Below are 12,551 nucleotides of genomic sequence, written 5' to 3'. Positions count from 1 at the left end.
AGACTGTGCAGGAGATACCCAAAGGAAGTTTTATCACCAGCTGCAGCAATCTGGAGAGTTGACTCATTAAAGAGACATCCCTTCATAAGGGCTGAACATTGGTATTGTCAAAATGTTGTACCATTATTTAGCTGCTCCCAAATTTGACAGGTTCTCAGGTCTCATAATTTAAGGAAGAAGTCACCCGGGCAGAAGACAAGTGTTGAAATGTTATGGTTATTTTGCAAAGCAGTCATTCCACCTCAATGCCACAGCTTCCTTTTGTAAGTAAGAACACAGACTGCTCCTCCAGCTCATGTCACAAAGCCAATTGCCTTATAAAACAGAAGGCTGCGATTTTAAAGTCCTCCTCCTGTGGATGCAAAATTGTCTCAGGTGTTCAGAGGGACAGTGTTCAGTCACCTTTTCCCAAAGAAAGCAGGTAGATGCCAGCTGCTGCCCACTCCAACAGCAGGTGCTATAGCCAGCCCCCACCTAGCCTCATGCCCTGCACACATACGGTTATTCTGCGCAGAACTGTTACAGAAACGGTGTGCAGCAAAGTACAACGAGCAAATGCCTAGGTGTCTAATCAACTCGGCAGTATTTAAATGGTGATATACGTCAATTCAGCCTCCTCATCAGTGATGATGAATCATGTCTTATTGGGTCAGCTGCAATTCTTTTCAGCAATACTTTTTAACAAAGGTCCTCGAACAAAAAAACCCTGATTTTTGATAGCTTCTACAATGACAGGCTGCTCCTTCCACTATCAGATATGAGGTAGGCATGCCTCCTCTTATTTAAAAATCTAGCAAAGAACTAAATCAACGACAGAAAGATTTACCCCTAAGGTAAGAAAGTGAAGGACAATAAGCACTCTTACTAAGGTAACCAAGAATACATTTCCACTGCATAGGTACAAGCCTAACAAGAACTGCTCTGTGATCAAATGGATTTCTTGCCCCAACAATCTACTAGCTTCAGTCGTGCTATTCAAACATGACTGCCGGAACACATTCAGTAAGACTAACTTCAAGCTTTAACACTCCAGTCAGAATCTACTGTACACTATGACAAGCCTGAAATCTCAAGCTCCATATTTTTCTAGGTAAACAAGCTTTCAGAAATCATCTCCCATATAGAAACATTTTAAAAGGCCAAATGAAAACTAGGAAAATAAACTTGTATTAAATAATTTACTTGTAAAAAGAGGTAAACTCCTGTAGACAAAATTTGGTGTGTTATAATTTCTTTTTTTTTTTTTAAATGAGTGTTGCGTTCATATCCCATCTGCACAACGTGATTTTCCGAGAAGAAATTTTACTCACATTTAAGTATCATTCAGAGCAAGTTTTAGCCCATCTTAGAAAATTAAATTTATGGAAAAGAGATATACTCAAAGGTGTCGGGAATTATTCACCAGACTCTGTAAACAAACTAATTTAGACTCCCCAAACATCCAACTCTCCTGTCCATCTTAACATGACAACTGTAGCTTCCAAAATTCTATTCAATAAAGCCTTAGACAAGCAAAAAATAATAAATAAGGCAATAAGGTGTAGTTTATGTGATTAGTCACAAACACTTAGCTGCCTGAGATTATTGCAAACACAGTGTATATGTGAATTTCAAAAAATTGTTTAGTACTGATAAGAGTAACAATGTAACAAACCATGCAAAACGTAATTTCCTAGTAATGAAGGTTATCTAGTGTTTTAGAAGTGGTAACTTGAGCAGGAGTTATCTTGCCCTAATGTATCTCTTCAGCTTTGAGATGAGAAGCAATTGAGGCAAATTCCTAATGTTCTGCAGTTCCACAGCAGATGGGAAGGCTGTGTGAAAAACAACAGCCATTTTAACAATCATTTGCAGTTGTCTGTCTGAAATCTCCCCTAAGATATTAGCAAGCAGCAAATGAGCAAACAGCATTCAAGAAGTTCAGCTAACCAAGGTACTTTTCTCCATCCCTAAAATGTCATACCATAATACAATGTTAGCCTACAAAGCCCACTGCTCTGAAAACTAAGTGCCACATACCAAACCACAGATGCCACTCTTTGAACTTCAACCCAGATATTCAGGTTGCTCTTAAAGCACACAGCAATTGGGTGTTTCCTCAGAGTGCTACCCCTCCACCCAGGATCACAATTACATCCTATTAAAAAGCAACTTTTTATGGCAATTAAGCAGTTCAGTTGTCAGAGGCACCAAAAGCCCCAGTAGCTTGTGAAAAAAGGCCCCCCTTGATCAGATTTAGATTTGTTCTTCTCTGCATCACCCAGAAAAGAAGTAGCAAACGAGCTTCTCTAAGCTTCACAGTAATTGATGATGCACCGAAGGTGCCAGGAAACCCAGACCTATGAGCACACTAACAATGCATAGGACAAGTTACCTAAATTGAAAGATTGAAGTTTTGGCCATGGGGTTTGGGGAGTTTTTTATTTATTTTTATTTTCTTTTATTTTTAAAGCAGTATTCTACCTATTTCTCAACCCAGGTAATGGTCTGTACTGCAAAGATTAATTTGCCACATGTAGTCTGCATTCCCAGGATCCAACCTCCACTCTGAACAGAGAAAAGAGGTGAATTAATTAGGAATATCCTAGTTGCATCAATCCTCCTCTTCCTCGCAGTTCCTGTCAGGTAGTTCTGGAACAGTAAAGCTCTCCTCCACTTCACCAAGGGCTGCAGAAGACTCAGTGTCCATCGCATTCCTCCCCAAAAATTGTATATTAATTGAAGCAAGCATTCCTCTGAACTCGCAGGAAAGCTCTGGGATGCAGCCATGCCTTCCTATCATTGAGCTAAACACCCCTCGGCAACACGATTTTTCCATAAACACTGACCCTTTCAACTCTGGGGACAAACTAGGATTTCCCCTTTCAGGAAGAATCCAAAGAGGCTTTGATCGCAACTTCCAGGTTCACCCCATTTACGCACAAGTTATTCTAGCAATGGTATCAAGCGAGTGAAACCCCACAACACTGAGCGTGTCTTTAGCTTAAAGCTTCCGACTTCTTCAACTCTTCCGAAAGCGGAGTTTATTTGGCAATAAATGAAAGGAACTGCAGAATCTGTTCAAGAAGTGGTGTTTTTCGCCCTTCCTTTTCACAATCTTCATGCATATTTTGGATGTGAGAGAGGTGTATTCTTTGGCAGTTGCCTTCTGGACTCCCAAAGAATCGAGCAGACCATAGGACCATCTCCCTCGCTCCACCCACAAACCCTCAACTACAGAAAAAAACAAAAAATAAGCAAAAAAGAAAAAAAGGGTGGGGAGGATGTAGTGATCCTATATAGTTGCCCAATGCTACCAGGGGAAGACTTATATCCTATATAGTTCGCTAAATACTATGAGGGCAACACATATACAAGACAGTTAAAAGTTAAAGAAAGCTTAAAACTAGCTGGCAGGAAGACAAACTTTCTGTACTCGCCATTGGTTTGCCTGACACCAGCTGACTGTTCCAGTAGACCTTCACACCAGCAGCAAAGCAGCTGAAATTCATCCCTGATGCAACTCCAGCGAGACTAATAGGTTTCCACACGAATGAATCAGGCCCTGTATATCTAAAACCAAACCCACTAAAGTTTCACTGAAGCGAAATTGCAGGAGTACAATCTACGGATAACAGCTGGAGAACATTAACTCTCCCCCTCCTTTCCTGGGGTTAATTTTTTTTTTTTTTCTGTTCAGACAGGAAGCAGTCATATACCATACTGCATAATATAAGGATCCTGGGATAGAAAGACAAGTAGAAAAGGATTACAAAGAGCGCTCTAAAAGTTTTTAGCAAAGTTCCGCTACCATAACCCCTTGAGCTGCCTCCGCATTTTAAGCCACGCCGCTGCCCCGACATCCTGAATTGAGACAGCAGTTACCTCCCACCTATTAAAATAAACATCATTAAGGGTATTTTAAGGGTCTCAGCACAGCGGGAGCCCGAGGGATGTGTTCTGGTTCCCGGTCTGGGGCGGGGGGGGGAGTCCGGGCGAGAGGGGCCGCGGCGGGGGGCCCCCGCCGCGGCCCCTCTCGCCCGAACCCCCCCCCCCCCAGACCGGGGGGACCCCCATTGCTACCCCAGCACCCCCTTTCCGACTCACCCTCGCTGCCGTACTGCTTGCCATTGTTCGCTCCCATCCTGCCGGCTTCATGCTCACCGCAGCCTCCCTCCGCCGCCGCGCAGCATCTCTACCGCGGGGCGCGGAGCCACCGCGGATGATGGAGCGGGAGCCGGGGTGTAGTAAAGATGGGGGTGGGAGGAGTGGGAAGAGACTCCAGGAATTGTAGGTTTGTTTTATTTTTTTCTCACGGCGACATGTCCAAAGCAAACTTGCGATTTCCTCCGCTTCTTCTCGGGTGGCCGACGCCCTCCCTTGCCCCTCAAAGAAAAAATAAAAAAAAAAAAAATGGGGGGAAAAGAAACAAAAATACGATGTATCGGGACGCCTTCCCCGCCCCGGTTTCCAACCGGGGTGTCAGGGCAGGGGAGGCGGCTCCAGTTATAATCCACAAGCAGGACGGGCGGGACGGCCCCCGGGCGCAGGCTCCACCGCCCCGCGGCCGGCGCTGGGGCTGCTCCGCTCCTTCAGCGCCGTTCCGCCTTCCTCCTCCTCCTCACAGCCCCGCCGCCGCTGCTGCCGCCTCCCCCGGGAAGCCACCGCCAGCCACTTGTTGCCCGGGGAGAGATGGAGGGAGGGAGGAAGGGGAGAACGGCCGCCGCCGACTTTTGTTAGCGGCAGGCGCCTCCTCCCGGCGCCCAGCGCCGGCGATGGAGGGAGGGAGGGAGGGAGAGGAGGAGGGAACCGAGATCCGGCCCCGGCCTTTAAAGCCACAGCGCCCGGCCCCGGGGGCTTCCCTCGCCTCCCCCGGTGTCCCGCCGGCCGCCCGGCCCGGCCCGGCCTTCCCGCCCTTTTTTCCTCACAGGGCTCTCTCTGCCCCGGCCCGGCCTTCCCGCCCTTTTTTCCTCACAGGGCTCTCTCTGCCCCGGCCCGGCCTTCCCGCCCTTTTTTCCTCACAGGGCTCTGCCCCGGCCCGGCCTTCCCGCCCTTTTCTCCTCACAGGGCTCTCTCTGCCCCGGCCCGGCCTTCCCGCCCTTTTCTCCTCACAGGGCTCTCTCTGCCTCGGCCCGGCCTTCCCGCCCTTTTCTCCTCACAGGGCCCTGCCCCGGCCCCGCCGTCCTCCGGCTCCCACCTCAGCTCGCCCCCCGGCCCTACCCCGACGGGGAGGGTTCACCGGCCGAGCCCCGAAGGCCACCGTGAAGGGGAAGGAGAGGTGGGAGGCTGTGCGGGGGAGCACCCGCGGCGGGACTGGGAGGTGTTGGGCCGGGTGTCCAGCCGAGGGTCGGGTGCTGCGGGTCGGGCTCCTTCGGGGCTCCCTCCAACCCCGAGCGGCTCTCGGCGGTTGTCAGAAGGTCACCGTGGGCGCGAGGAAGCCGCGCAGGCCACCCGTGTACCTGTCCTTCCCGTCTTCTCCGGAGTTCGAGCTATTTTCTCCTTCGCAAATATAGTCTTCCCAAAAAACACTCCAGCCCGGGGAATCGCCGCTGGCCTTTGTCAGCACCTCGACGGAAAAAACCCGACTGTTTAACATCCCCAAACTAGTTCTTCGGGTATGCTATAGGGCTGGTGCTTTGAGAGGAGATGTTTCTATTTAATTTGGCTTTCTTAAAAAAACCCAGCTGCTGCTTCTTTCACCCCAAAAGACAGACTCTTTAACTCTCAAGACCACGAGGATTGTCAGGAAATCAGAAGCAACATATCAGAAGCCCGTTCAGCAAGAACGTTAGGGCTGTTGTTACGAACCCTGATAAGGACTCACCTACCATTACCAATGTCGTCTAATGGCACTTTACGTACCTGGAATGGTGGACTGTGCTCAGTGGCGTAAGGGACCCATTAATGGGGTAAGGGTCTCTCCCGAGGGCAGCTCGCCCTAACAAGAGGATTGGGAATCAAGGTTTTCACTGCCACGGGGGAGTCCACACCGCCTCTGCTCAGAAGGGGCTGGATAACAAGAGATCCTGCCAAATGGGAGTGAGGGTAAACTGCGTGCGTGAACAGGTTAATACCAAAACCGCCAGCCCTGAGAGGATGCTTGCCCCCAAAGGGCTACTAAAATAACAATAATAACGATGAAGTTTGCTCAAGACTTGTAACACACACACAGCCTGGGGAGAGGCGTGCCCACAGCCGTGTGTGTGCGAGGCTAGGACTCTTTAGGATTAGTCGTAGAAGGGTCTTTAGAAGTTTATAGCTGTTTGCTAACATTTTGCAAATATCTACTGTTGTGGTTTATGTGTTGGTTTGCTGATACTGATCCTTAGCATACAGCTCACCGGTTGCCAGGTCATTACATGTCCTTATTAAAAAGACAAAACCGCTTTAATCCTGGTTTGAGTTAAACCATGAGTTGAGCAGTTTCCCTGCACCACACTATGATCTTATGTATGAAAAAGCCTGTCTTCCTAAATATATCACAACACACACAAGACAATTACTGCATGTACAGATAATTCTGAGCAAATTGGATCTCGTCAACATATGCAAATGGCATACGAAACTGCAGAGGCAAAAGCATCAACACTGACAGCACTACAGAGAAAGTTTCTAAAACCCAAAGTTTTGGGGACAGGAGGTTCAGTTAAAAATAAAAAAAATATGCATTTTCATTAAGAGGTGGGCTAATTATCTGAAGCTGAAATGAGTACCAGCAGCACAGATGACTGACAAGTAATCGGGCAACGTGAATTAGGCTCTAATCCCATCAGATACAGGTCATTAATGCTTCTCCTTGTGAAAAAGTTTTGGTCCTGATTCAAGGTGACTGCACATACCTGTCAATTCTCAAAAATCAGTGAAGGTCTAAGAAAATATTGCCTTCTGCAGTCAGACTCATCAAATAACAATCCTAGGTTTTTTAAAAGAAAATGTGAATCAGTCTAAAAATATAGTTTTCTATAATCAAAGCTTAATTTCTAAACACTAATATTAAACAAACTTCATCGTGCACCAAGGCAGGCAGGCTTTGACACAAGTGTCTGCTTTTAACATCCTCTATTTTCTTTTTGAGACTTACCTCTTCAGGGGGTGGGGGAGAAGCAATCTGCCTTCTGTAAAACGGCAAAAGGTTACGGTGCAAGGTTAACGTTTGCCTCGCGCTACGGGCCTACAGACTGCCAGCGAAGACATACAACCAAGTACTTTTTTTCCTGCTGTGTGGCTTGCAGGGTTTGAAAAACCCACCCCAAACACTTGCTAGGAACTCAGCTAGGGAGAGTAGGATGTTAAAGAAAAAAAAACGAGGGCTTGCTATGGCACAGCAGCCTACCTCTGTCACTCCAGCCCTCACCTCCGACCCGGCGATGGGCAGCTGTGGCTGGCATGCCCAGCCATACCGCCCTCCCCGCAGCAGGTACTGCAGTGCAATGCTGGTCCCCAGCTGTGGGAGAGCACACGCGGGCTGAAACCAACACGTGTCCCCACTCCATGTGCAGTCCAGCTGTGCTTAATCTTCGCCTGAAATACAGTGATGGGAGTAGCCACTGCAAACAACTCCCTAGGCAAGCTCTCAGCCCCTCATGTCACGCTGTGTGCTGTGCATCCCGTGGCGGTCAACCACCCGAAAGTTTTCCTGTGTTTCTGCCTTCCAGGAAGGCCAACAATTGCACTTCTACCTCCTAGAAGGCTGTGCATTTGTTGCAGCAACCTTTCTTGCATATAAGGGAGAAATTTCTTGGACCGATTGGAAACATAATCTCACATAGACCCAAGTGCATAGCCGTATATAAATAATTTTATGGGATTCAGAAAGAACAGAGCCTCTGTAAGAAAGCTCCAAACTCAAAATCTGATGCACCACAACTAAAATGAATCCCTTTGCTAAGGAATATTTTTGCTCATCGAGAACAGCATAGGCTGGTGTTTTGTGAGACAGGAACTTCAGCTGTCGAGGGAGACATGTAAAGAATAAAGACATTAGACAAACAAGTTACCACTCCGTCAAGTACATGGCATAAATCCCAGGAAAAGGAATGGAAAGGAAATGAAAAGGAAAGGAAAAAAAAAACCACCAAAAAAAAACCAAAACAAAACAAAAACACCCCCCCAGAAGAAAAGTCTACAGTGGAAAGAACATCTTAGTTTAGGAGATCTGAATTCAGCTTTCAGATAAAGGACTGAATATTTCTGCTGCACACTCTTTCTAGAGGAGAATGAGATGGAGGGCACACGGAGAAGCAGTAAAGTACCAAACTTATTTTGGTACAAAGACATAAAACTCTCAGCAGAAATGTATTCGTCACAGATGATACCACTGACAATGGGTAACCGTTTTGTGCAAGGCATTTAGGACAGTCAGTCTTGGAGCTTCATAAGCCCAAAAGCGTCAACATGAACAGAGAAGTTGGGAAATGCTAGTTCAAAGAGGACCTACAAGTTTCAACTAGGACTGAGTCATCTTATAGTATTTACCAAACGCTTGGTTCATTGTGGGATTCGCTGTGGGAGTCTGGGAGGACTATTATGCCTAGTCATATGGTTTGGGACTTTGTACCATTACGGTGCCTGTGGATGAGTCCTAAGAAGATAGTTTCTTTTAACAGTTTCAGAGATGGTTCACTCATTCTTGGCGAAGTTATGTAGTCGCCTTTTTCTTTTTTTTTCTCCTTGTCTTCCAGTTGGTCAGTACCTTATACGTTGAGACTATTCACCTTGAACTACAAACATACTATATTTGTATATAAATACAACAGACTGGTAGGAGTCTCCTGGCAGTGACTGAGTTAAGCTGCCTGAACCACATCATGTAATTCCTTTGTGAAACTGTTTACGATAACCCTTTAAGATACCCTAGCCTTCAAAACAGTGCAAAGAATCTGAAAGCACATCAGTTCTGCCACCTTTTCAATGATCCAAAGGAGATCTGTGGTGCATTACATGTCTCATGATGCACCATTTTCCTATGCCATGAATAAACCACAGCAATTTTGGAAGAAGTAGCCAAACAAAGGGTTCTGGATAAAGAAAAAATAAAAATAAAAAAAATTGAAAGCAACTGAACTATGTCCATAAGGCATCATCACAGCAATTCCAAGACTAAATATTTTGGCTCTGGAATTTTTGCCACAGTTTTTTTTGGTGGGTTTTTTTTCTCCAGTTTTTGTCTAAGCTTTCCTCTTTGAAAAAATAACAAAGAAAAATCAAAAACTTCCAGCTACTTCCAACTAGCTTTATGTCGAACTTCAGTTTAAAGCCATTTGTATCCCAGGCCCTCAAATTCCAGCAACAAAAGTAAGACTAGTTTCCTGTTTGGTGTAGGAAGCTTTGATTTTTCACACTTGAGACATTTTAAGCATTTGTTTTCACACTTTGTATTTAAATAAAATGATGAAAAAAATTAGTATCCTTTTAAAGACAGCAAAAGCCAAGTAATATTTTTCTAATTAATTCTACTTTTACATCACCATGTTCATATGGCTGCATATATTTTGTGAGCGCTCCATGATAATATCTGTGTTGACTGCTTTTGGGCATTCTAAAGTGAAAAAGAATCCAAAAGAAATTTGACTAATATGTTGCTGGCAACTTAAAGCAATTATCAAAAGCATATTGTTTTATTAACTACAAAATGATCCATTAATATTACCTACCTCCTAAAGGAAAAAAAAAATCTAGATTATCATTATAGATAAAAGTTACGGCCTCATCGCTATGTGATCTGAGAGTATGTGCCATTTTATCATTAGTAGCCTTAGTATAATTATGAGTGACTTGATCTACATGGCTAAAAAGCTGCAGTATCTCAGGATAGCTTGGATGATTGTATTTTCAGTAGAGTCTGTTCTGCTGGCTGAGAACTCTCATTGCATCCCCTCGCATGAGGTCAGGCTGCTCCAGCCAAGCAAAGGCTCTGGTCCCACAATGACTTCAATAGCTCTGGTTAAAATGCGTTAAATCTAGGTGGTGCTCAAGTTTTAGGACACTTTAGACTTTAATGAGTTTGTCTTATGATAGGTGCTGATGGGATCACAGAACAGATGAAGTACAGGCAGTTCTATCAAATAAAGATATGGTTTTATTTTAAACTTCTTTCAGAAGTCCAACTAATTCAAATCTTAAACAAAAAATTTTAACCAACCAGAGATTTTAAGACATTTTTGCTGATCTTTTTCAGTTTTACAGGAGAAAATCCTCACTCGGACCTGATTTTTCCCTTCTTCCAACAACAAAAGCAATAAATAAAGTTCAGACTGTGTTGAAACATGTTTTATGTTACATGTAAAATCTGTTGAAAAGAACAGTGTGTTTGCAAAGTCAGGCTCCTGAGTCTCAAGTGTTAGAAAACACAGGAATGAAGACTGTGGGCAACGCCAGATCCACCGCCCTGAATTCCCCTGCCTTCTCCACAACACACCTTCCACAACAGACAAGGCTGGGGCCTACAGCCAATGCTGCAAAACCACTTCATTCCCAGAAGCAGTTCACGATTATGTAAATTATGGAATTATAATGCATAAGCATAATTGCAACATAGTAGGACTGCAGAGGTAAAATTAATGCTGGCATTTCATCGCTTATGTCTGACCTTGAGATTTTAATGTGGGGGTTTTTTGTTTCGTTTAAAAGACAGGGTTGGCCGGTGTGTTCTCCGTGAACCAAGCAAAGAATGAACTTAGGAAGATACATTGCCTCATCTCATTGACTTCTATAGCAATCATTTGCAGGGTTGGAAGCCTAAGCTCTGCTAAACAGACTGCTGTTCGTTGGACTAAGAGAAGCACTGATGGCAGCGGAAGATTCTCCAAGCACCGTGGTTGTGTCTACGCTGTCCTTCTTCTCGGGATCCTGCCTGCAGCACACTGTGCAGCTGGTGTGGCCAGGTTTCCTTTCTGTGAAAAACAGAGCAGAGTGAGATTTGGGCCTGGGTTGTGCGTAGTGGACACTCCCAGAACAGGGATGTGGACAAATTCTGGAAACCCCTGCCTAGAAACAGCCTGCAGGAATCAACACTGGGGAAAAATAAAGCATTTTTTCAGTGATGTGTATCTTCTCCCAAGAGGCAGCAGGTGCTGCGGGATCATGGGGTGCTGGACAAAGGACGCTATATTAGACCGAGCTTCTTCCAACCATTGCACCTTGATAAGCGCTGTTCGTTCTGCTTTGACCTTGGTCCATTCCCCATACAAACAGTGCCACACCACATGCACGCCAGCGCCTCATTTCACATCCTTTCTTCACATCTGGCTAGCTGTAGTCTCAGCTTCTCAGGCTCCATTTATCCCAGATACTTCACTCAACAAAGCTGCCTTCCACCCTTCTGGTCTTCCCTTCCTGCTTCCTTCCTGTACTGTCTTCCCTCCCAACGCGGTAACCAGTAACCTCTCACATTTCCACAGAATTTTTCTCCTCAGCACTAATCTCCACTAACTTCCCTCTATATTCAAGTCTTCAGCTGTGTTGTCTCCCGAACCAACTTTCTTCTGGTCTCTCACCACTGCCGCCGCCAGTTCCATTCTTCTGCCTCAGACTGATGTTAATGCAAAACATCCTAAGAAAACTCACAGGCAGTGGCTCTTGAATTGTTCAACCCCGATGGGCTCCCTCCAGTTCTTTCTTCCTTTTATAAGGAGAGGCAGCACAATTCAGCCACATGAAGGGAAGTTTCACCAAGTTTCTATTGGAAAGTTTTGTTGTATTTCAGAGCTTTCTCAGACATCACACCTGAGTTGTCCAGCCTGCAGCCGGAATGCCTCATTTTCCCTTGGTGGTATCACTCCCTGCACAGCCAGCCCGGACTTCCTTCAGATCCTAGCTTGACTTTCCCCAGTTTTCAGTGAAGAATTCACAGATAGCTCTGCATGAGGCATACTGGGGGGAAAAAAAGTCTCTTTGATGCCCCTAGATCTCCTCACAGGCCTGGCAGAATCATACCTTGCCCAGTTACTGGGTGACCTGACTCACAGATGGAGCTGAACTAGGTTTCCTCTGAGGCAGCTTGCGCCCACTGAGAGCAAGCTATGTGCCTTCTCCCAAAGGTAAAGCCAACAAATAGTGCCTCTGTTGTCAGTAACGCTAATGCCACTCTGTCACCACGTCCTGCACTCTTAACCAAGAACCAGAACTTGGTTTGTAAGCAGCAGCGTGGTACGCTGAGAAAAAAGGGTGCTTGGAGAAGCATGCACAAGGAGCTCCTTCAATACTGTAAGCTGGGCTACTGTGCTACAGTGCAGGAAAAGCGCATGTCTATGTAACATCAGCATTTACGTGTTGAAACAAAGCTAAGGTGTGAACACCAGGCATGAACCCAGAGAGGACACTGATGGCAGCTGTCCCGATGCAAAGGAACAGTTCAAGCGTCAGCCCATGAAGAGCACGTATACTTCCCCTTGCACAATAGGACAGTCTTGTTTGCATGCTCTGCTAGGAGGTTTTCCACGTAATAACAGAGCAAGTTTTCTCTGCCTATGGCAAATGTTCCAGTGGAGTGATTCTAGCACGCAGTGCATCAGGTTCAGTGAAAAGGCCCCCTGCCTACTCCAGTTAATTAAATCAGCCAATTGCTTCTGGGA

The 12,551-nt window shown here is 45.7% G+C and overlaps 1 protein-coding gene across 2 annotated transcripts in view; it reads right to left on the bottom strand.

The window, feature by feature from the left end:
• The window catches only part of FBXL7 (F-box and leucine rich repeat protein 7), a 217,314-nt gene that overhangs the window by 188,038 nt on the left and 16,725 nt on the right, over nucleotides 1–12,551 (bottom strand). The window contains exon 1 of one of the 2 annotated variants that reach the window (XM_030042036.2): nucleotides 4,087–4,732. The exons of the other annotated variant lie outside the window; for it this stretch is intronic. Coding sequence (XP_029897896.1) covers nucleotides 4,087–4,123 — 37 coding nt within the window. The 5' untranslated portion in view covers nucleotides 4,124–4,732. Of the gene's footprint in view, nucleotides 1–4,086; nucleotides 4,733–12,551 lie in introns of those variants that run through there. 2 annotated transcript variants of the gene reach the window in all.

The sequence above is a fragment of the Aquila chrysaetos genome, chromosome 18 (genome assembly GCF_900496995.4).
Source record: "Aquila chrysaetos chrysaetos chromosome 18, bAquChr1.4, whole genome shotgun sequence".
Taxonomy (NCBI): Eukaryota; Metazoa; Chordata; class Aves; order Accipitriformes; family Accipitridae; genus Aquila; species Aquila chrysaetos.
Note: the sequence above shows the minus strand (reverse complement) of the source record. Positions and strands in the feature narration are given on the sequence as shown.